Source organism: Dendrobates tinctorius, unplaced genomic scaffold (genome assembly GCF_039654945.1).
Source record: "Dendrobates tinctorius isolate UK_male_01 unplaced genomic scaffold, ASM3965494v1 ptg000241l, whole genome shotgun sequence".
Lineage (NCBI taxonomy): Eukaryota > Metazoa > Chordata > Amphibia > Anura > Dendrobatidae > Dendrobates > Dendrobates tinctorius.
Window position 1 is genome coordinate 23,377,388 of NW_027361908.1, and position 23,900 is coordinate 23,401,287.

Genomic DNA, 23,900 nt, shown 5'->3' on the forward strand with positions numbered 1-23,900 from the left:
TTTTTCCAGACATGCTTTAGTAAAGTACTAGCAATTTTAGATGTTTTAATATAAATCCAATTGCCAAGATTACCTCTCTTTCCTGTTTATCACTTATTACGAACACTAATGCCATACATCTGACAACTTAACCACATCTCGGTGTAACCAGCCCCACGAGAATGGCGTTTTTACCTATCGTCATATGGGTGGTTACTGTTTATTTTTTCCAATATTTCATTGAATTGTAAATGTCAAGCATATAGTCAATATTTTTTGCTACCTTCTTAACATGACCTTTTTTCCTTGTATGTTTAAGGGTTCATCCAATTTTGGGAAGTAAGTCTACAGTCACTCTATACACTTCTGATGTTTTGCGAGTGGAAGTATGCAAATCACAAGTAGGAGGTCATGTGATCAACTACCCAGACAGCATGTGCACCACAACCATCCAGAAGACCAGTCTGATTGCCATATGTGGAGCCTAAAGGGAAGTTTTCCTCTACGATGGGGGGGAATTAGCATCTGCCTTATGGTTTTTACCTTCCCCTGGATCTACATGTTAGACTACAGATTGAGCTCAGTGGACTTATGTCTACCACCAACCTTAAAAACTATGAACCCATTTAATACATTGGGGTAATATATAATTATGCTTTAAGATCCACTATGCATTGAGATTCATTATCTTTCTCGTGTTCACTGGCTCTGAAGAAATATTATACGTTGAAACATTTAGTGACCTTTTATTTGAGTACTGTAGACTTTTAGAAGTGCGTTTCTAGGCTTTAGGCCCTTCTTCAGCATTGACATGCTGCAGATATGAATAGGCTTTTCATCTGCAAGAAAAAAATAAGTGACGTGCATTAGAATTCCAAAATACCATTCACTTAGCTAGGACGGTAAAATGTGATGTTTAACGTGGAAAAAATGCACTGGAAAAATTAAAACACCAAAAATGCAAAGTGTGAGCATACTCTTAAAGGTTCGCAACTCATGAGACAGGAATTCACACTTTTGTCTGAGAGCTCACACACCGCAGAAAGGAAGAGGCTTTCTACTGAATCCATAGTCCACATTGTGTGTCCGCTCTCATACAGGAGCTAAGCGTTGCTGTTTCCTGGGATGTACACTTCAAAGGGTATGTTCACACATAGCATTTTTGCCTGTGCTGTGCACTTCCAAGAGGTTTTTTGAGTGACTGCTGTAGATCTTAGAACTTGGACCAAAACTAATCTGCTTAGAAGTATTTTATTTTGCTCCACTCATTTTTTGTGCAATATGTCATGTACCGTAAAGGTATGTGGACACTGCATATTCGTATGGCATTTTTTTTGAGAGGCTGCTACTAAAAGTGTCTGAAATTGCACTTATAAAACACTCAAAAGAAGCTTCCTATTAATTTCAATGGAAAAAACACTTGCTGTTCATATGTTCAGACTTTGTAGTCTCTTTCAGATGCTTCAAGTTTTCAAAAATGCCAGGTTGGTGAAAACAAAGTGGATGTCATTTCTCTGAAGTGGCTCCTGACAGAAAATGCTCCAAACTAGGCATTGTCCAATCACAAAGCTGCAAAAATATTTAGCAAAAACTATTTAAAAACTCTTCAAAACAATTTCAGGAAACACTACAGAAACTGAAAACTTCTCACAAAACTCCCCACAGGAGAGTTTCCTCCAGCAGTTTGCCCTAGAAAACTCTAGTTGTTTTTGATAGTTGGAAAAATCTCAGTGTGAACATACCCTAAGCGGAGCACTTGTGTGCTATATATCCATTTGATGAATTATTGATTTTCTTCCTGCCCTCAAGTGATTAACTTCAAAATAGTATTGTTTACAACCTTAAAACCATTTTATACCCCATCAAATCTACAATATATTGCACAGCATTGTATATTTAATCACACAGAGGACTCTGATTCTTCCTCTGTCGCACATCCAATAAACAAATAGATCTTGTGAAAGACAAAATTAATATATGGACTATTCAGTTCTATGTGACGCTTTACTAAGAGAAGCTTAAATATGCAGATGGAGCAGATGTCCTCTATTCTTCAAGCTCGCGACTATACCAATATGTTCAGTGTTTCACTCAAAACACAGACTAGAAAATAGGCAGAAGGTAAAGTTATGCATGCTTTCTTTTTGTGTGTTGTGTGTGCATATTCTTTTCAGGTTTCCATTTGCTGGACTATGTCGGATTCGCTGGACTATGTCAGGCCTGTGTGAGATTTTTTTTTTGCTTTAATGAAGTGGATAACCAGGGAAAATGTTGGGGAGTGTCTATTTCAATGAGGATTTTTTGTGTGTTTCCTTTTTCTTCCTGGGTTTGTAATGGGGATGTCTGATAGACACTCTCCATAGCTAACACCAGGGCTTGATGCCAGCTATGTTTTTGGACACTTTACAGCTGACATAAACCTCAATCCCCATTATTCTGATTGTAACCACACCAGGGCAATTAGGAATAGCCAAGAATTGGAGCATATAATGTGATGTTCCACTTCTAAAGCAGTAATGGGATGGTATTTTTAGTCTGGGAAGTGCCCAATATCCATGAAACTTCCCAGCCTGATAATATGAGCTTTCAGCTGTCTGCTTTACCTTGGCTAGTTATCAAAAAAGGGGGCAAACCCCAAATAGTTTTTTAAATGTATTTATTAGTTTAATACGTGCACAGTAAGCTCCACATGCAGATGCACTAATTATATACAGTTGGGGAAATAAGTATTTGATCCCTTGCTGAATTTGTAAGTTTTCCCAATGAAAAAGACATGCACAATCTATAATTTTAAGGGTAGGATAATTTTAATATTGAGAGATAGAATATTAAAAGTAAAATCCAGAAAATCACTTTGTATTGTATTTGCTCCTACAGACCATTTACATGCTTCTAATCAACTCATTACCTACATTAAAGACAGCTGTCTTACATAGTCACCTTATAAAAGACTCCTGTCCACAGACTCAATTAATCAGTCAGACTCTAACCTCTACATCATGGGAGAGACTAAAAAACTTTCTAAGGATGTCAGGGGACAAGATCATAGACCTGCACAAGGCTGGAATGGGCTACGAAACCATAAGTAAGATGCTGGGTGAGAAAGAGACAACTGTTGGTGCAATAGTAAATGTCATGATTCAGTCCAGGTCTTGAGTTCTGTCTGCCCTTTTCCAGGGCTGATCATGTCAAGGGTCAATGTTGATTAGCCTCATTTTGGACTCAGGTTTTCTATTTTTTCCTGCTATGTCCTTCAGGCCATGTCAGTTATAGTTCTGCCTACGGCGTGAGCGGCTGACTATGTTTCACCTTGATTTGTCCTGCTGTTATTCCTGACTCGACCCATGTCTGTGTTATTCCCTGCTCCCTGTGTGTATTCTTTGTGTTTGAACTTCTTGGTACCTGAACTCAGTTTGGACCCTGATCTGCTTTTGTCTCTTGTCTTTGGCATAACTGCTCCTAACCATTACTGATCCCCCTGGCTTGTCTCTGACCCTGAGTTTGCTTATTCCTTTGGTACTGCGCTACAGTCTAGGATTTGACCCGGCTTGTTTGACTTCTCTGCTGCCATCTGGTGGTAGCTTTGCTGCTGCACAGGTCTGCTTTATCTGTGTGCATGACCTCTCTGCACTCTATCATCACCTAACGGAGCTAGCTTCTACCTGCATTGCTGCAGCGTGATTGTAAGAAAATGGAAGAAATACAAATTGACTGTCAATCGACATTGATCTGGGGCACCATGCAAAATCTCACCTCATGGGGTATCCTTGATCATGAGGAAGGTGAGAGATTATCCTAAAGCTACACGGAGAGAACTTGTAAATGGTCTCAAGGCAGCTGTGACTACAGTCACCAAGAAAACCATTGGTAACACATAACGCTGAAAAGGTTTAAAATCCTGGAGTGCCCAAAAGGTCCCTCTGCTCAAGATTGCACATGTGTAATCCCATCTGAAGTTTGTCAATGAACACCTGGATGACTCTGTGAGTGATTGGTAGAAGATACTGTGGTCATATGAGACAAAAATTGAGGTCTTTGTCATTAACTCATCTCGCAGTGTTTAGAGGAAGAGAACTGTTGCCTATGACCCAAAAAACACCATTCCCACTGTCAAGCATGGAGGTGGAAACATTATGTTTTCGGGGTGTTTCTCTGGTAAGGGCACAGGACTACTTCACCACATCAATGGGAGAATGGATGGATCCATGAACCATAACATCCTGAGTGACATCCTTCTTCCCTCCGCCAGGACATTAAAAATGGGTCATGGCTGGGTCCTCCAACAAGACAATGACCCAAAACATACAGCCAAAGCAACAAAGGAGTGGCTCAAAAAGAAGTATATTAAGATCATGGAGTGGTCTTGCCAGTCTCCAGACCTTAATTCCATAGAAAACGTATGGATTGAGGTGAAGCCCCGAGTCGAAAAGCGACAACCTCAAAATCATATTGATTTAGAGATGATCTGCAAAGAGGAGTGGACCAAAATTCCTCCTGACGTGCGCAAACCTCATCATCAACTACAAAAAACGTCTGACTGCTGTGCTTGCCAACAAGGGTTTTGCCACCAAGTATTAGTTCTGGTGTGACAGAGGGATCAAATACTTATTTCCCACTGCAACATGCAAATTTATATAATTTATACAATGTGATTTTCTGGATTTTATTTTTAATATTCTATCTCTCAATGTTAAAATTAACCTACCCTTAAAATTATAGACTGTTCTTGTTTTTGTCTATGGGCAAGCTTACAAAATCAGCAAGGGATCTAATGCTTATTTCCCCCACTGTATCTCATGGATATATATTTAGCTATATATTATCTATCTATCTATCTATCTATCTATCTATCTATTTGGACATCTTTAACACATAAACGCTTGCAATTCATATTCTGCATTCTATTCTGGTACTCGTCACATGGACGGCACACAGATGTCTCATGTATTTCATCCGTGTGAGGTGCAAGCAGCACATGGATCCATGGACTTTCATGGGTCCTTGTGATTCGTGCTGCCACTAAAAAACAGACATGCCTCTGTTTTAGTCACACAGACACAGTCCATGTGAAAACACAGACATGTAAGAAGCACCATAGATTAAAATGAGTGTGCGTGTCTACGTGTCTCCGATACATGTGAATACAGATGACATATATACCGGAGACACGTATATGGAATGCACATTATAGCCTTTGTTACAATCAGGTCTGTAACATACTAGAGACAAGACAAGTGTGAGCACTGCAATAAGGGCATCGTCTGACTTATATGATGGGTGATTGGTATTCATCTTTTACAAATGCAGTGATACCTGTTGTCTTACGTACCTTCAGATTGAAAAAAAAACAAACAAAAGACAAACGAATAGTCTTAAACAATAAAAATAATATTGATTCTGGGTCATTTTCAGTTTTCTGCTGGACATTGGTGCATGCTGAGCGCAGCTTATTACTGAAGTTGGAGGCAGACCTTCCTGTTCTTCCTTTTAATCTCCCGCCTTTTCTATGAAAGCTAGCGGTGCAGAATGTTGTGTGAAGCTACACCTCTCTCACACATAAAAATAAATTCCTTGATTGTTGTTCAGGGGCTGAAATCCAACATCAATCCAAAATCACAAACCGTGATGCTTATGCTTGAAAATAAGCTGAGCATTTCTACCAATTAGTTTGAATCATCACTGTCAAGTATATTATTGCCCATTAAACTTGTACTATTTGGTTAACTCTTTGTTTTATAACATCTCCCTAAAAAGGAGGCTGTTATCAGAAAAGGACCTATTTTTTCACTCAGGTTTTTGTGTTACATGTATTTTTAAATGAATGTTTTCAACATTTTTTTTTACATCTCGCAACCTGCATCAAGAATTAAAAAAAAATAAAAATCTATTCACATTGGCCACTGGGGCTTTTATAGACTCTAAGTTCATATTGTTTCAGGAAACAACACATGTACATAGCCATAATAGCTGGATCCCAACCCTAACTTTTGTATTGAGGATTCTAATGAGCATGTGCAATGGTGATTGTGAGGAAAGGGGAGCAACTGTAACACCTTCCATTGTGAGTGATGAATCCTGTTATCAACTGTCTATAGAGCTTGTTACCTGTCATTGTAATCTTGCCTCTAATAATACGGAATTTTGCTAAAAAGACTGTAAGTTTGAGTCTAAAAAAAGCCCCAGTAGCCAGTGTGAAAATTGAAAGACTACTAAATTAGATTTTTTTTTAATAATTATGAAAAAAAATGCCATTAAAAACATGTATCACAAAAACCTGATTGAAACAATAGGTAATTTTTTGACAATAGCTTCATTTTAATTATGAGATGATTGTTGATGGATCCCACTCCATTGCAAAGTGCATCAAATTAAGAGGTGCTGTTTGATGCTCTAATTAAATTAAAGGAGTTGAGCTTCTCTGTCAATTCCTTCATTGTATTCCAATACCTCAGCACTATGCATGTGTTCAGTCCATTTATTTTGATAAAAATTACAGAAACAGTCAGGTAAGCAGGCAGCACCTGACAATTATGGCATACCTTGTGGATATAGCAAGATTTTGTTTAAAACAGGAATATCCCTTAGGGTAAGTGCCCATGAACAGTAATTGCTGTGGGTTTGATGCTGAGTGTCTATGCAGCATCAAACCCGCAGTGGCCAGATGTTACAGCATAGTGGAAGGGATTTCTAGAAATCCCATATCCGCTATGCATGCATAGTCGCTTACTGATCACCCGCAGACACTGACATGTGACGCGTCTTTCAAGACCGCAGCATGTGTGAATTTCTCTTGTGGAGACACTAGTCTATGCAAGAGAAATTTCACCAATAGAATGTATTGAATGCGACAAATTCACATGATTCAGTGAACACATGCGGATTTATCTGCAATCAATAGAAGGTTCCGGATCATGGGCACTTGGCCTTAGGTCTTGTTCACATCATATGTTCAGTAATTTACCTCAGTATCTGTAAGGGCCCCGTCACACATAGCGACTCACCAGCGATCCCAATGATATCAATATGTCAGGATCGCTGGTGAGCTGTCAAACAGATAGCTTCATCAGCGATCAGGACCAGCGACGCCGAGCGCGCGGCGTCGCTGTGTACTTTAGTTACCAGCGCGCTGATGCAGGGAGCTGGTAACTAAGGTACACATCGGGTTTCTAAGGGATGTGCGTAACTTAGAAACCCGATGTGTACCTTAGTTACCAGCTCCCTGCATCAGCGCGCTGGTAACTAAGGTACACAGAGGGTTTCTAAGCACAGCGCCATGCTCAGAAACCCTGCGTTTACCTTAGTTACCAGCTGATCACTGGTCTCCCGCCTGTCACACGCAGCGATGCGTGCTGACCAGCGGGAGACCAGCGACCAAGAAAGTCCATGGCTTTCCAACAGCAATCAGCGATACCAGCAGGGGGACCGGTTGCTGATCGCTGTCATACACAGCGATCTCGCTGGTGAGATCGCTGTTACGTCACAAAACTTGTGACTCAGCAGCAATCTCGCTAGCGAGATCGCTATGTGTGACGGGGCCCTTAGTCAAAACCAGGATGGGTGATAAATACAGAATTGGTGACGTGTTTCTATTATACTTTCCCTCTGATTGTTCCACTCCTGGTTTTGGCTTACAAATACTGAGGTAAAAAATTGACCATATACTGAACGTGTGAACCTGGCCTTCAGATAAAAATCTGTTGGCTTATAGTAAGTAAAGCATTGCTTATTGAATAGTCATAATAGTTGAATTTCCATTGCATGTCATACATACTGTGTTGTCTTATATCAATCACTGCTGAGAGCAGGTGTTATCTGAAGATTGTCTTTCAGCAGATTGTGAGAGAGCACAGCCTCAACGAATGCCACCAACTTCATTATCGGTGCGTCTGAACTATCATCAGCGAAAAATAATTCTTTATATAGCTCACTTATGATGAGGTCTTTTGTTATTGATAAGTTAACCAAGGCTCAAAGTAAAGTCTTTGCAAAATCAGTGTGTCATAACTCGCGCTTCCTGTATAAAACTTAACGGCACATAAGTTGTTCCCTATATAAGAAATCCCAGAACGTCATCGAGTTACGTCCTCAATGAGAAAACTCTACTATTATCAATGTGCGTCATGATATCTGAAATTAGAGGATGATAAATGAAGCAGCAAGAGCTGAAAGAGGAGGAGGGTTGGGGATGTCTTCAAAATGTTCTCCTGTGGACTTGTGACATCATCTCACTGCTTATATAGTTGGGGAGGGTCCAGCATTCCCACTATGGTACAGAGACACAGAGCTGTCTAGTCAGCGCAGAAGAGAGAGAAGATAGACTAGTATCACTTACTCTTCTCTTATTGAATGGACTTAAGTTCCTAAACTAAATCAGTGATGACTGGACTAAGAATTCAGATGGTGTGTCTGATGCTCCTGGCTTTCAGCTGCTGCGGGATGTGTACAGGTAATGTACTGCTTTGCTGCTCCTGCCCTTGACTATGTTGCTATGAAATTGCATTTATTGTGCTGTTGTTAATTCTGTTTCTATGAAATCACAAAACTGGATCATTTTTTCACATATTGTCTAGAAGATTTTCTTTCTGTGCATTATGAAAAATGACTTGCGCTTTGAACACAACATGATCTTGATGTTCCTGATGACTGCTAACTCTACAGTGGAGATGAGACTATCTTTATATCGTTTTGTTTTTTACTGCCCAGCCCAACTCTTATATTTTGTTTTTTCTTTAATACTATTCTATTGTTATAGGGGTTTTGATATAGTTCTTGTTTTTTTTTGTTCACGTATGAAAAGCCCTTTTCCAGACATTGCTGCCAAGAGAGCTTATTGGCAGAAACAAAGTTTCTGGCATATATTCTCCTATGGTCTGAAATAGAAAAACTGATTTGCAACTGCTTCAAAACTTGTAGTAACTAGTTCAATCAGAACATTTGTCTTACGGACAAAAAAAAAAAAAGACATTTTGCTTTGAACACGACAGTTTTGGCATAGTAAAAATAATATTGGCTCTAAGTAAAAAAAAAATGTGGATATATCACTGCCCTTAGCAGACTATTGTTATGATTGTAGCAACTAAGGACTAATAAATGAGTTCCTGTAATTTTTCTATCTTACATGTCAGGGACGTTGATTATGGCTCAGTCTTTGCACTGCTGACCTTGAAGTGTAATTATCAAAAGTGTATATTTCCTCATCTACCAAAAAAGTATTCATAATGTCTTTGGTCATGCAGGCTATTTTCTACTTAATTTTAATAAGAAAATTAATTGTTACTTTTGTTAACTAATGAGATACCCATAAAGCACAACAATAAAGTCCATGAAGAACGCTCATTCCTTTTCTCATCATAGCTGTTCTGCAGTCACAGAGCTGCTCATTTAATAGTAATATTCCATTATTGTCTTGAGGCTGCTAAACAAGATAGAATAAAGTCAATTTATCTTCCAAGTAAACACAATGATTTACATAATGATTTACAGTGCAATAATCTATATAGTCCACATGAGAATATATAGAAATATTGATCTTAATATTTTATCTGAATAGATATTAGGTTGAGTTGCTCATTTAATAGTAATATTCCATAATTCTCATGTGACTGCAAAACGAAAGAACAAAGTCAATTTATCTTTCAAGTACACAATATTTTACAGTATAATAATCAATATAATCCACATCAGAATAACGAAAGGGCAGATGTTTACAGTTAAAGGTCCACGAACAAGTAGAATAAGATAGATAGATAGATATGGATATATCTATCTATCTATCTATCTATCTATCTATCTATCTAGAAGTCCTAAAGAATCAGAGGCAGGACACCGTTCATGATGAAAAGTGGAGCTATTTAATCAGCCCAAAGTGGCGACGTTTCAGTCCTAACGATACGGACCTTTCTCAAGCTATCTATCTATCTATCTATCTATCTATCTATCTATCTATCTATCTATCTATCTGTCTATCTATCCTGCTTCCAGGATCATATTCCTCGCCAATCGTTACACCGATGCCTCTACCTTGTGCCAGTCATTACACTAGCTACCCATCCACTCCAGAATCCAGTACAAGCTTATTACCCTCACCCACAAAGCTCTCCATGGCTCAGCACCATCCTACATCTCCTCCCTCGTTTCAGTATACCACCTTACCCGCGCCCTCCGTTCTGCTGATGACCTGAGGTTAGCATCCTCAATAATCAGGACCTCCCACTCCCGTCTCCAAGACTATACGCGTGCTGCGCCAATTCTTTGGAATGTACTTCCCAGGTCTATACGATTAGTCCCCAATCCCCACAATTTTAAGCATACCCTGAAAACGCATTTATTCAGACTGACCTATCGCCTCAACACATTAACCTAATCTATCCCTGTGTGGCACAGCCAAAAGTTTTACCATAACCAGATTCCCCGCATCATGTTCCCACATGCTTTATGCATCTATTATCCCTCTGTGTCTGTACTGTTACACACTTAACATTATGGCTGGTCCATACAATCAGGGCAATTGTTTCCACCCACCTTTCGTGTCTACCTCTTTCCTCATAGACTGTAAGCTTGCGAGCAGGGCCCTCATTCCTCTTGGTGTCTGTTATGATCTATGTGATTATTGTTATGCTGTAATGTCTATCGTCTGTACATGTCCTCTCTGAAATGTAAAGTGCTGCGGAATATGTCGGCGCTATAGAAATACAATTTATTATTATTATCTTCTATTTATCTATCTATTATCTATCTCATATCTATCTATCTATATATAAAAATAACTTAGACCATATGATCTGCAAAGCTATTGAGATGTTGACGTGATTAAACCTCAGCACTTGCGCTTCACTGTGCAGTTTTGAGAATCTTCCTGCCAAACGCTTAACACACTTTTTACATGATTGCTGCCAGCAAGGATTTTACTCATTTGGCAGAAAGATGGTTAATATTGCCAGCTCAGTCTGCACAGAAAGCTTCATGCCTATTTCTGAAACCAGTCAGGCACATTGTTCTATAGATCTATATTAAGTCATGTAGTGTGAACTTGGTTTCTAGGAGCTTTCGGTTGAATAGAAGCTTATCTGCCATCAAAGCTGTAAATGTTCTAACCTTTCCCATTTAATGCTTTTTCCAAAATGAATGAGCGAATATTCGTGACTTAATGAAGGTACTGAAGAGATGAGGCAATTGGGCTCTTCAATGCGAATAGATGTATAATGATGTAGTACTGTTCCTAGAATGTATCGCTCTAGGGATAATTGACTTAAATGTGGAAAAGTTAAAGAAATAATAGTCATTTATGAGAGGTGGCTACAATATAAACATACCTATATCAAACATACAAAGAAGCATACAAACATACATGTGCACGCACAGAACACACAAACAACCACCCAGATACCGGAACATACGGATTTCTCATAAATGGGACATACAGTATCAATATGCTTGATAATCAATATGTTGTATATATTTCATTACCTTATTAGATATACAGATACATACAAGACTCCTTCTGGGAATTGTTATGACAGACGCAACAATCAGATGTACATGGCTATTTTATCAGCTCATTTATTCACATTCCTTGGATATTAAGGTTTGCTCTTGTGTAGCACATCATCGTATGGAATCTACAAAGTGAGCCATGTACGGCATCAGTTGAGAAATATTTCATGGACTTTATCCTACAGTGATAGCAGAAGTTTACGCTTTTCACCATACTTACACATTCATATTGAATCCTCATATATTATTCAGTATAGAATGTTTTTTATCTTTTTTAGATCAAGCACTTATAGATTGATTACATAGCCCGGATATTCATAAAAATGGAATACTTTGGCTTTTTTTGTTCCTTTTTATGCAGAAATGTGAAATATTATGTAATTGCATGGAATTTTTTTTTTTTTTTTTGTACACAATTTACAGAGCCACAAATTTTAATCTAGGACTATTTTAATTGATTTTTTTGAACTTTTATTAAGACATCGACTGTTTGCTAGAGATTCGAGATGCGATGTTGGCATTTGGGTGGGAGATCCTACAACAGGCAAAAATACCACCACTCAAGTAACTAAAGCTCCATTGTATTTTTCTTTCTTTCTTTTCCCATAGATTCTGAAGAGGAGATGAAAGCATTGGAAGCAGATGTACTTAGCAATATGTACTCATCAAAGGTGTGTGTTGCCTTACTTTAGAAGTCCTGTCGAAATGAATGACACCATTTTCTGATCTGCAGACATATTGCTCGTATCAAATCGTAGGTCTCCGACTCTAAACCTTGGAAATAAAACCTTGGCCTGTAAGATGCTATCACTTGGCTTTTCTCTATTAGTCATGAGAAGAAGCATTCCTTTAATCTAGGAAAATGCACTTCTAGCAACTACTTCACCGCTATATGGCAACCACTTCTATTACCAGACCCCAGAGTGCATTAAGAACACGATGAGAATATTTTTTTTATTAATTTAGTGAGTAATAAATCCATCCGGACTTAGATGTTTTAAAGCTGAACATATAACGCAACTTCTTTTTGTTAAGCTGCCTCAGTTACCCATTGTGAAAAATCTTCACATTATCATAGGATAACAGAGGAGGGTTCTTTGTGATCAAGATTAGATGATTTCTGCCAAATCATAACATCAGCTCTGCTTCAGCTTGATTTTTAGTGATCAGTTTACATTTCTAAAATACAGATATATTTTCTTTTTTATAGTTTGGAATGACTTTTTGCTCTTAGAAAAAGGTACCACATAATAAATCGCCCCTTGTACTTTGCGTTTATTCATAAGCCCTACATGCTCTTTAATATTTCCATCGTACATACTGTCTGAAATTGATTGTAAATGTTAATTCTACAATCTCAACAACTAATTTGTTCTGCACGCTAGAGCCCTGACACCTGCTGCTTGAAATGCAACACTGCATTGTGTAGTGAATACAGCTGAATTGATAATAACTTATTAGAAGAATGACTTTCCATTGACATGTTGGTCAATAATATTTGTAGAAATATCCTATTTTATACCGAATGGTCCACTACATATCCTTTCCAGCAGAAGCAGTCTGTTGCAAACCACCTTTGTTTAAATTCCTTTTTCTTAAAGGCTTAAAGGAAATCTGTTACCAGGTTTTTGCTACCTTATCTGAGAGTAGCATAATGTAGGGGCAGAGACCCTGATTCTAAATATGTATCACTTACCTTATTGGGTGCAGCAGTTATGACAAAATTAGAGTTTTTACATGTAGCATGTAGCAGAGCTCAGAAAGCGGACCCTGCCCACAACACAGCTTTCTGTGTACATTAACAGTGTGCTGCTTATCAAAGGAAGGGGAATGTTCTGTGGTCCGAGCAGACATTATCTCCTTGTGATAAAACCTTAATTGTAAGGAAACAACAGCACATAGCCTAATAAGTGACACATCCTTGAAATCTGTGTTTCAGCTGCTACACTGTGAGGTCCTCAGATTGCAAAGCAAAAACCTGCTGATAAATTCTCTTTAAGTCATTTATGAATTAACTGACATGTAAGTTTCCATTTTTTGTTTTTGAGGTTCTTCTGCAGCTGTGATGTGTAATATAGTTTTGCATATGTTTGCTGCAAAAATTCCTAAAAAAATCAGTTGCAGAATTTTCTGCAGATTTTTTTAAAAGCAAAAGAGGAGTTCTTATCAATTTTAAAAAACACTTTTTTAAAATCTTTCGGCATCTGTGATGTATATTGTAAGCCATAATATTCAGTCGAACATTTTATTATTGTAAAGAATTTTATCTGTATAAATGCCCTCAGCATGCCATATTGACCAGCCTAGTAAATTTAGTGACTACTAATATTCCTATAATTTACAGTAGGGGGGACCTTATCCCATATATAAAACCTGAAAAGCATTTATATCTGTTACGACACAGATGTCGGGTGAACCGGGACCAGGGTCTCTTTCTCTGGCCCTAAAAATAGGGGGCACCCTAGCTCGCCCTGTTCCCCGAGATACTTCAGATGGTGAAGACATTGAGGCTCCGCCTTTGCCTTATCTCTTAATTTGGACCTCTATCTGTTCTCTTTCCCCACCCAGGGAAGAGGGCATGCTGCTGTGCACCACAGAATACCAACCCGACAAACAGGGCAACAAAGACAAGGGTAATTGAAAACTCCACAAACACAAAATATTCACTCACATATAACAGATGAATCCACTGGGGTGTGCAGGAAGGGAAAGAAACCAAAATAGAGAGGGATAAGGAATTACCAAGCATAAAAACCGAACAACAGTGGCTTATAACTCCTCCAGCAATTCTTCTCATTCCAACTTCTCTCCTTCCTTTAGCCTTGCAGCAAAAGCTAACTCTGATGAGGTTTAGTAATAGATCCCAGATTATATAGGGAAAAGGAGTGGCTAATCAAGCACAGCTGAGCACAGGGACTTCCAACATGGCCGATTAACCCTTCTTCAACTAGAGGAAATAAGCACGTTTTTTATAAGCCGGAGAAGTGCTTATTCTCAGCGTCGGAGTAGGAGCAACCAGAAGCTGCGGTCTTCTGACTCCACTCCGTCATGGTTACCCCGTGACAATAGCTGCCAGATATTTTTGAACATTGAAAATATGTCTGTTGTCACATTGAAGCTAAGCACAATGCCATGTCCTAAGAAAAGCCTGAATCCAGCACTGTCAATCAATGAAGAGGAGGGGATGGAGATAAATGTAAAAGAGGTGGGCACCATCTACTACACATGGTCCATAAATCATACTTTATCATTTTAAAATAAAGAACAATTTCTTGAAAATGAACTAATAGCTTGTAATACTTCATTTAAATTGTACCTACACTTTATTTTAACATGTTATAGTCACTGAAAAATCAGGCAGATTGGTTGGGGTCTGGGTCCTTAGAACTCTTGATCGCTTAAAAACATGCCAGAAGTGCGCTGCTAAGGAGGCAGAAGCATCCAGATGAAGTGTGTAAGCTGTATTCCACTCTGTGCAAGAGGTCAGCTTTTTCATCTCCTGACCAATACAGTGCTAACAAGCCTTTTGAGCAATCCACCAACAAAACATTTATTGACTGTCACACACATAAAACCCTAAAATCCAAGTAATTAAATTGTTGTGAATTGTGAAGGAAAGGTGAAATATTAATCCCTGTAGCCTGTATGGCTGTTTGCACCTTCATGACTGGCCAAATTTTACAATTCTGACCAGTGTCACTTTAAGGCTGCTTTTACACTTACCGTCTTTTTGTGGGCCTGCAAAAATTCCACAGTGCGCCATGTGCCATACAGCCGTGAGGGCTGTGTTTGCGGCAATGATAAAAGATCGAGCATGCTCGATCTTTTATACGGTGTGCCGGCACGGCCCCCATTGCAAATCAGTGGAGCTGCAAAAACAACTGGAAGTTTGTTTTTGCGGCGCATCGTAACTTTCAGTTTTGTGGAACGCCTTTTTTTTCCAATACTATTTCAATAGTATTGTAAAAATAAAAAACGGTGATTTGCAAGCTTTTTGCCGCCTGTTATTGCGGCGGACCGTAAAAATTGCGCCGATACGGCCCGCAAAAACGCGCTGCAATAACGAGCCGCAAAAACAGAGGTAAGTGTAAAAGTAGCCTATGAGGTAATAACTCTTGAAAGCTTCAACGGATACCACTGACTCTGAGATTTTTATTCTAGACATTTTGTTCTAAATGATAGTAGTACATTTATTCAAAATGGCTTGCGTTTATTTGTGAAAAAAATGGAAATATGGCAAAATTTTGCAATTTTCAAACTTTTTATTTTTATGCCCTTAAATCAGAAAGTTACGTCACACAAAATAGTTAATAAATAACATTTCCCACATCTCTACTTTACATCAGCACAATTTTTGAAACATATTTCTTTGTTAGAAAATTAGGAGGGTTTAAAGTTGACCAGCAAATTCTCATTTTATTAAAAAAAAAATGACAAAACCATTTTTTTTAGGAACCACATTACATTTGAAGTGACTTTGAGGAGTTTATATGATAGAAAATACCCAAAAGTGACACAATTCTAAACACTTCACCCATAATGGTGCTCAAAACCACATTCAAAACAAAAAGTTTATCAACCCTTCAGGTGCTTCACAAGAATTTTTAGAATGTGTAAGGAAAAAATTAACATTTCACTTTTTTCACAAAAGTATTATTTTAGACCCACTTTTTTTTATTTTCGCAAGAGTAACAGGAAAAATGGACCACACACATTTATTGTGCTATTTCTCCTGAGCATGCTCCATAATGTTAGGCGTCAGGTTTCTGCATCTGCTCTGCAGGAATCTAGAGCCTCACATTCTGCGGTCTCCTGCTGTCTTTCTACTACAGAGGAGATTACTTTGCAGCAGACCGCTCCAGAGACTAAGTCTCTCTGTGCTCCTACTGGGCATGCTCACGAGACGATCTCCCATTGGAGATCGGGAGTCATGTGCCCAGGTCCTGTTCCAGATCTCAATGGTCCATCTCGGAGATCTGGAAGGTCTTGCACGGCTATAAAAAGCATGCATGGCCGTTCCACCATGCGCTAGTATAGACTATACTGCTATGTGTGAATGGTGACGGATGTATGACTCTGGTGACTGACTCATTTGAAACCCCTTCCCTCTGATATTACGCATGGTGATAGGGAATTAGTTTAGCAGTCAGCGCCAGTCAGTGGCAAGCCTTAAGCCACTGTGCTCACCGCACCGCTACGCTAGCATCCAACATCGCGCTTGCCTTCCAGCCTTGTTGTCGAGCGGCAGTGTCCTACGCCGCGCTGCAGTTGCAGCCCCCCTTGGCGCCCGCAGTAGCGACGCCGCACACACGGTAGGTCTAGAAGGACGCAGCTCCTCTGTCTTAGGGTCTGCTCCTGTGACCAGATACCGTGTGTTCATTTTAACTGAACTCTGTGACACTAACAGGTTCAGTGTTCTTTGTGTTTTTGTGTTGCGGCATCTCTGTGTGTGAACAGAGCCCGCTCTGCACACTACGGGTGAAGTTTAACCCGTACACATTATACCGCCATATTGCTCCTGCCATCACTCAGCAGCGGTTGTAACACCTACTGCACGGTGGACCCCGAGCGGCGAACGCACTTTATTATCATTTTTATTTAGCGCGTTCCGCCGCTCCTAACACATATGGAGCGCTATTTGACTTTTTGAATGTAAAATTTGCTTGAATAATTAGCCGATGCCATGTCATGTTTGAAGAGCCCCTGATGTTCTTAAACAGGGGAACCCCCAACAAACGACACCATATTGGAAACTAGACCTCTCAGGAAACTCATATAGATGTGTTTTGAGCACCTTGAACCCCTTTGGTGCTTCATAGAAGTTTATAACATTTCACATAAAAATGTTTTTAGCGCCAAATTTTGCACTTTCACAAGGGTATCAGGACAAATTACACCATACAATTTGTTGAGCAATTTCTCCTGATTATGCCGATACTCCACAGGTGGGGGAAAACTACTGTTTCGGCACATGGCAGGGCTTGAAAGGCATGTAGTTCCATTTGACTTTTTGAACGCAAAATTTGCTGGAATAGTTAGCAGACACCATGTCGCATTTGGAGAGGCCCTAATTTGCCTAAATAGTGGAAACTCCCCACAAGTTACACCATCTTGGAAAGTAGACTCCTTGGCAAACATATATAGATGTTTGGTGAGCACGTTTAACCTCCTGCTGCTTCATAGATGTTTATAAAATTGAACTGTGAAAATAAGAAAATCACATTTTTCTCACCCAAAATTGTTTTATTCTCGAATTTTTGTATTTTCACAAGGGTAACAGGAGAAACTGCACTGTGCAATATTCCCTGAATATGCTGCTACCCAATATGTGGAGGAAAACTACAGTTTTGGTGCACAACAGGGCTTGGAAGGGAAGGAGCGGCATTTGACTTTTGAAAGCAAAATTTGCTGGAATAATTAGTGGACTCCATGTTGTGTTTGGAGAGCCCCTCATATGCCTAAATAGTAGAAGCCACTCAAAATTGACACCATCTTGGAAACTAGACCTCCCATGGAACTTATCTAGGTGTGTGTTGAACACCTTGAACCCCCAGGTGTGTCACAGAAGTTCATAACGTAAGCTCTGAAAATAAAATCAAATTTCTCCTAAAAAATTTTTTTAAAGTTCCAATTTTTTATTTTCACAAGGTAAAAGAATAAAACTGACCACAACATTTTTTGTGCAATTTCTCCTGAGTATGTTGATACCCCATATGTGGTGAAAAACTGCTGTTTGAGCGCACGGCAGGGTTCAGAGAGAAAGGAATGACATTTTGGAACCCAGATTTTGATGGAATAGTCTTCCAGTGTCATGTTTGTGCTATTTCTCTTGAATATGCCCTATATGTGGGGAAAATACACTGTTTTGGCACGTGGCAGGGCTCAGAAGGGATGGAGCGCGGTTTGAGATTTTGAATGCAAAATTTGATGGAATAATTAGCAGATGCGATGTTTCATTTGGAGAGCCCCTAATGTGCCTAAACAGTGGGAAAAAACACAAGCAACCCCATTTTGGAAACTAGACCCCTCAAGGAATGCATATGCAACTTGAACCCCCAGGTGCTTAACAGAAGTTTATAACGTAGAGCCGTAAAAATAAAAAAAAATCACATTTTAACCACACAAAAATGTTACTTCAGCCCCAATTTTTTTATTTTCACAATAGTAACAGAAGAAAATGGAACCCCTAATTTGTTGTGCAATTTCTCCTGAGGATGCTGATACCCCATATGTGGTTGAAAACTACTTTTGAGGGCACAGTACAAATCTCAGAATGGAAAGAGCGCCATATTGGAGTTCAGATTTTGCTGGACTGGTTTGAGGGTGCCATGTCACATTGGCAGAGCCCATGAGGTGCCAGGACAGCAGAACCCCTCATAAGAGACACGATTTTACAAACTACACCTCTGTATGAATTCATCTAGGGGTGCATTGGTCATATTGACACCACAGGTGGGTCACAGAATGTTAGACCATTGGGTAGTGAAGAAGAAATAATAACATTTTTACCACCAAAAAAAGACCCAGATTTTACATTTTCACACAGGGAAATAGGTAAAACTAGCACTGCTGTTGAAGTGACCAGTTTGTTATAGTGACCAAGACATTGCACCCAGATCATGCTTCTGGAAACATGCATCCATAAATTAGTCGGACTTTCTTTTCTACAGAATGAGAAACATGTGGATACTAAATGTGGTTTAGGCACACTGTGTGACTCAGAAAGGAGATGGGCATTTTGATTTGGGAGCATAGAATCTGCTAAATATATTTGCGGGGGGGTGAGGAGCCATTTCACTTCTACAGAGCATTTGTGCTACCAGTAACATGGAAGCCCAATATATTTCCTCTGACAGATTATGAACCTGAGTGAGTACTTTTATTGTAGATTTAGTTGAAACTTTAATTGGGAACATTTTACTTAACATTTAGGATCACATGTATCATGCACTCTACTGAGCACTTACTGTGGGTTTCCATCTAAATCTCCGAGTGATGTAATTCATATGAAACCCCCAAAGGATCCATTCACTATAATGAGGCAGCAGATATACCTCTATTTATTGATGTTCTTTTTTTTCAGAAGTGCACAAAACTGTGGAGTACCGCACTTTTATGCATGCCTAAAAAGACTGATACCCCTAGATTACAGGCCAGACTGCATCCACAGAGCCTTCATCCACCTCTTTAAAGGGAATCTTCCACTGAGGGCTCCATCTGAATCACATATTTCAGAAATTTACACAGAAACCCCAGTGTAAGTGCTCAGTGTAGAGAGCAGGGTGAATGTGGGCTAAGCCTTCCTGTGCTCTTTGGTAAGCAGAATGAACAAATCAACAGCAGGTGAAGAATTGGTTTCATTTATTTTTTACGCTGTTCCTCATGTTGTACAAGTGATTAGGTGACTTTATTCTTTGGGTAGCTGCGATTACAGCATTACATGGGATTATTATGCTTGGCTGCTGTCACAAACTAAAATATGCTTTTTTTGAGAGCTATAATTTTTCCATCTTTTGGCCGACAGTCATGTCAGAGCTTGTTTATTGCAAGATGAGTTGTTGTTTTCATTGGTACCATTGGTACCATTTTCAGACACATGATGGTTTTTGATCGCTTTCTTCATTTTTTGCAGTCTTGTCGCTTGTAAAGCATAGCGCTGCACTGACAAACTTGCTACACCATGCTCTGAGCATAATCTAGCATGTTTGCTCTAGTTCGAGCTCTAGTTACAAGAATGTCGTCATGATGACATTGTGTCACCACGGTAACAATCGGCCCCTTGTGATGACACCATGGTGGTGCCAATCAGAGTTCAGAAGGTGTTCCCTCCCCCTGCTTGCCTGTTAAATGCAGCGATATAAATTGATCGCAGTATTAAGGGGGTTAAATTTCCGGGAGCAGTGCGTGCACCAATTCTTCACTGCGCGTTGGGTGTTGGCTGTCAGAATCAGCTGACTCACAGCTGTGATTGCGCGCACACAGCCCCTGTGTGTGTAAAATCGCCATTACGTATCCATTCATTGAAGGTCGGTAAGTACCAGCCGACCTGGCCGTATGGATATGTTCATGATTGCAAAGGGATTAAAGGGCAATAGCTACTACAAGCCAATGTCTAAAATATGGATACTATTATGCACGCTATCTAATATTGAGACAGATTGCGCTCTTGGATTGGTGGCATGATAATCTTGTACAGTAGCTTGCCGTCAATTTTGTCCCATCTTTTTCTCATTGGGTAAAATAATTGCACATGATTATACTTATGTCTATTTTATTTCTTTAGGGGAGGATATTGAGTCATTATATGGGAATGGCAAACATAATCATGACAGTTAACATATTAGCACTGATGGTTATGAATTAATCAACATGAAGCACAGAATTTCTTTAAAAAAATGCTATTTTCCTGACAATGGAGAGGCATTTACCTTGATTGTGCTCAAATGAAACCACTTGTTATCTTTGTATGAAGGTATTCATGCAATTAATAAGAATTTTTTACTCACTGACTATAAAATGTGCATGTCTTTTTTGCATTATCCTCTTTAATAACTAGGGATGAGCATACCTTTTGATGTTCGGGTTCATTGAGTTCGAGTAAACTTGAATCCAAAGATCAGTTCTTGTAGCAGAACTCTATCCGAACTTGAACCTCAACCCCATAAAAGTCACTGGGGAGCCAAACTTTGGTGCTGCAAAATTGTTATAGTAAAGGCTATGAGGGGCTGCAAAAGTCTCTTTCTCTTACTCTCTCCTAAGCATTCAAATTCCAAACACTAAAACAGACTTCTGGGACAAGTTTGTGTCTGGAGTTCAGCACCAGACACCAGGGTTCACTCATCTTTGCTAATACCAAACATTATGGACCCGGTTGATCAAAAATTTCATCCAAGAAATCTCAGAATTGAGGCAAAATATCTTGACTCTTGGCATCTTAATGAAAGTTTCTCCCAGCTCCACCAAAGTAGGTGCAGGTGGGGTGGGACATAGGTGCTGCTGTGGCCTGATGCCACAGCTCACATAATTAATCACAGATGTGGCATTCTGAAAGCCAAAAATCTCACTCCACTCTATGACTAGAATGAGCTTTCTGGCATAGCACATCGATGCACACAACAATCGTCATACGCTCCAGATGCATGAAAAGGCATTTGCTTTATTATGAGTAAGGGGCATCTGACTTCAGTGAGCCCCCTAATCAAAAAAGCCCAGTTTTATTTGATGCTCATGTGCCTCAAACAACTTTTTTGATCAGTTTTAAAAATGACCAAACAAGGCAATCCATGTGCCCTGTATGGAGCCACTGAATAGAGTGGGCCCAAGCAGACTTGCTGCACCCTTTAGTCAACCGAACCTATAATGTTAGCAAAACTGGTGCAGAAAATCAACCCAAAGATAATTGAATGGAAATGGAATCAAGCTAGATTCAAGCCTCCCATCTTGAAATACACTTACGGTTTTATTAGTTGCTGTGCAATACCTTACAAATAATGGTTGCTGTGTAATACATCACTATTAACTGTGCTGAATTACAAATGCTACACAAAGTAAGATCACTTTTCCAATGTGAGTTGAAGTGTAGAATGAAAAGGTTTGACGGCTGCTAAGATATTTTTCCTCTATGTGCATTCAGGATGATGCCAGCCCAGTTCTACTTTCATTAATATTTGCCTAATGGCATTTCAAATTGTGACATTTTTTAATAGCAATAGATTTGTATCTGCCTCATTGTCAGAAAGTACTACTACTAATAAACAGCATCCTCCCTACAGACTAAAGGTACTGTCACACTTAGCGATGCACCAGCGATCCCGACCAGTGATATGACGCGGTCAGGATCGCTGGTGCATCGCTAAGTGGTCGCTAGTGAGCTGCCACACAGGCAGATCTCACCAGCGACATCGCAGGGGTCGGGGGTCGCTACTTACCTGTCACACTAGGCGATCCTGTGTCCTCCCGCCCAGCTCCATGCTCGTCGCTCACCTCTCCACAGGAAGCGCCGCAGGAAGCTGACGACGAGAAACGGTCCTGGACGTTCTCGCGCGATCAGCTATAACCAGCGGGGGAGCGGTCGTAGGTAAATATCAGACACAGCGATATCGCTAGCAATATCGCTATAACGTCACAAGTTATAGCGATATTGCTAGCGATATCGCTAAGTGTGACAGTACCTTAAGGGCTCACTCACATGAGCGTATTCATCACTGGAGAACTATCCGATGTTTTATCGTTTCGCACTCAAACCAATGTTATACTTTGTGGCAGTGCTGATCAGCAATTTCTTTTCTCATGCCAATTTGACATTGGGAAAAAAATCGTAGCATGCTGTGAGTAGCTTCAAAAATCGTATCACATGCACCCATTCAAGTGTATGGCTGCATGAAAAGCATTAGAATGTAGTCAGATGAAATATGAGTGTAATCCAATTCACATGGACACCGGCAATGGAGAAACCATGCTTTCTGTCTTCTCCACACTTGTAGCACTATTTTTTCACAGATCACAGTAAACTGACTCTTGGCTCAAACTCTGATAACAATGGGCAGCACAGTGATTCAGTGGATAGCACTGAAGCCTTGCAGCACTGGGGTCATCGATTCAAATCCCACAAAGGACAATATCTGTAAGGAGTTTGTATGTTCTCCCCGTGTTTGCGTGAGTTTTCTCCGGGTACTGCGGTTACATTCCAAAGACATACTGATAGTGAATTTAGATTGTGAGCCCCATAGGGGACAGTGCCAATAATGTCCATAAAGCACTGTGGAATTAATGGTGCTATATAAATGAGTAAAATAAATAAAAAATAAATACCAAAACTAATTTTTATTTACAAAAACATATGACGCAATGACAGCCGTAATTTGTATTGCTTTTTGCTCTCTCCATTCTCCAACAAAAATCTTGTACGCTAAGGAAATAGGAAAGATAGAAGTAGAAAATAGAAGTTATAGATAGTGTCAAGGGCTAAGGGCTAATGTTTCTCCATGTGAAAAGTGACATAATGGCTCTGGTATGCCAAGGCAAGGAAGCTTAATCACCATGCAATGCTCCACTGGTTAATTTAAAAAGTAAATTGCCTCTTCAGAGAGGAAGAGAACTTGAACTTTATAGTGCCACCTGTTGAAAGCAATCCTACAAGTCACTATTGATCCTTTAAAAGGAATCTGTCACCGGAAATGTGCGGCTATGTAAATGCCCTCTGTCCGGTCCAATGGGCGGTGTTTCTTCTTCGTTTCTCCACCCCATTCGTGGCCGCCATCCACAATATTTTCTAGAATTAGAGTAGTTCTCCTCCATATTTCACGTGTGCGCAAAACAATTTTGCCTTGCGCACGCGCAGTATGCTTTGCCCAACTGCGGGCAAAGCTGAAAATCATTACTGCGCATGTGCCAGTACACTATGTCCCGGAAGTATTTCACTGTGTTCC

General features: G+C 39.7%; 1 protein-coding gene across 1 annotated transcript in view; it reads left to right on the plus strand.

Moving 5' to 3' along the window:
- The first annotated feature begins 8,219 nt into the window (after positions 1–8,219).
- NTS (neurotensin) overlaps positions 8,220–23,900 on the plus strand; it is a 46,010-nt gene continuing 30,329 nt past the window's right edge. The window contains exons 1-2 of the mRNA XM_073556996.1: positions 8,220–8,425; positions 12,082–12,143. Coding sequence (XP_073413097.1) covers positions 8,356–8,425; positions 12,082–12,143 — 132 coding nt within the window. The 5' untranslated portion in view covers positions 8,220–8,355. The remainder of the gene's footprint in view (positions 8,426–12,081; positions 12,144–23,900) is intronic.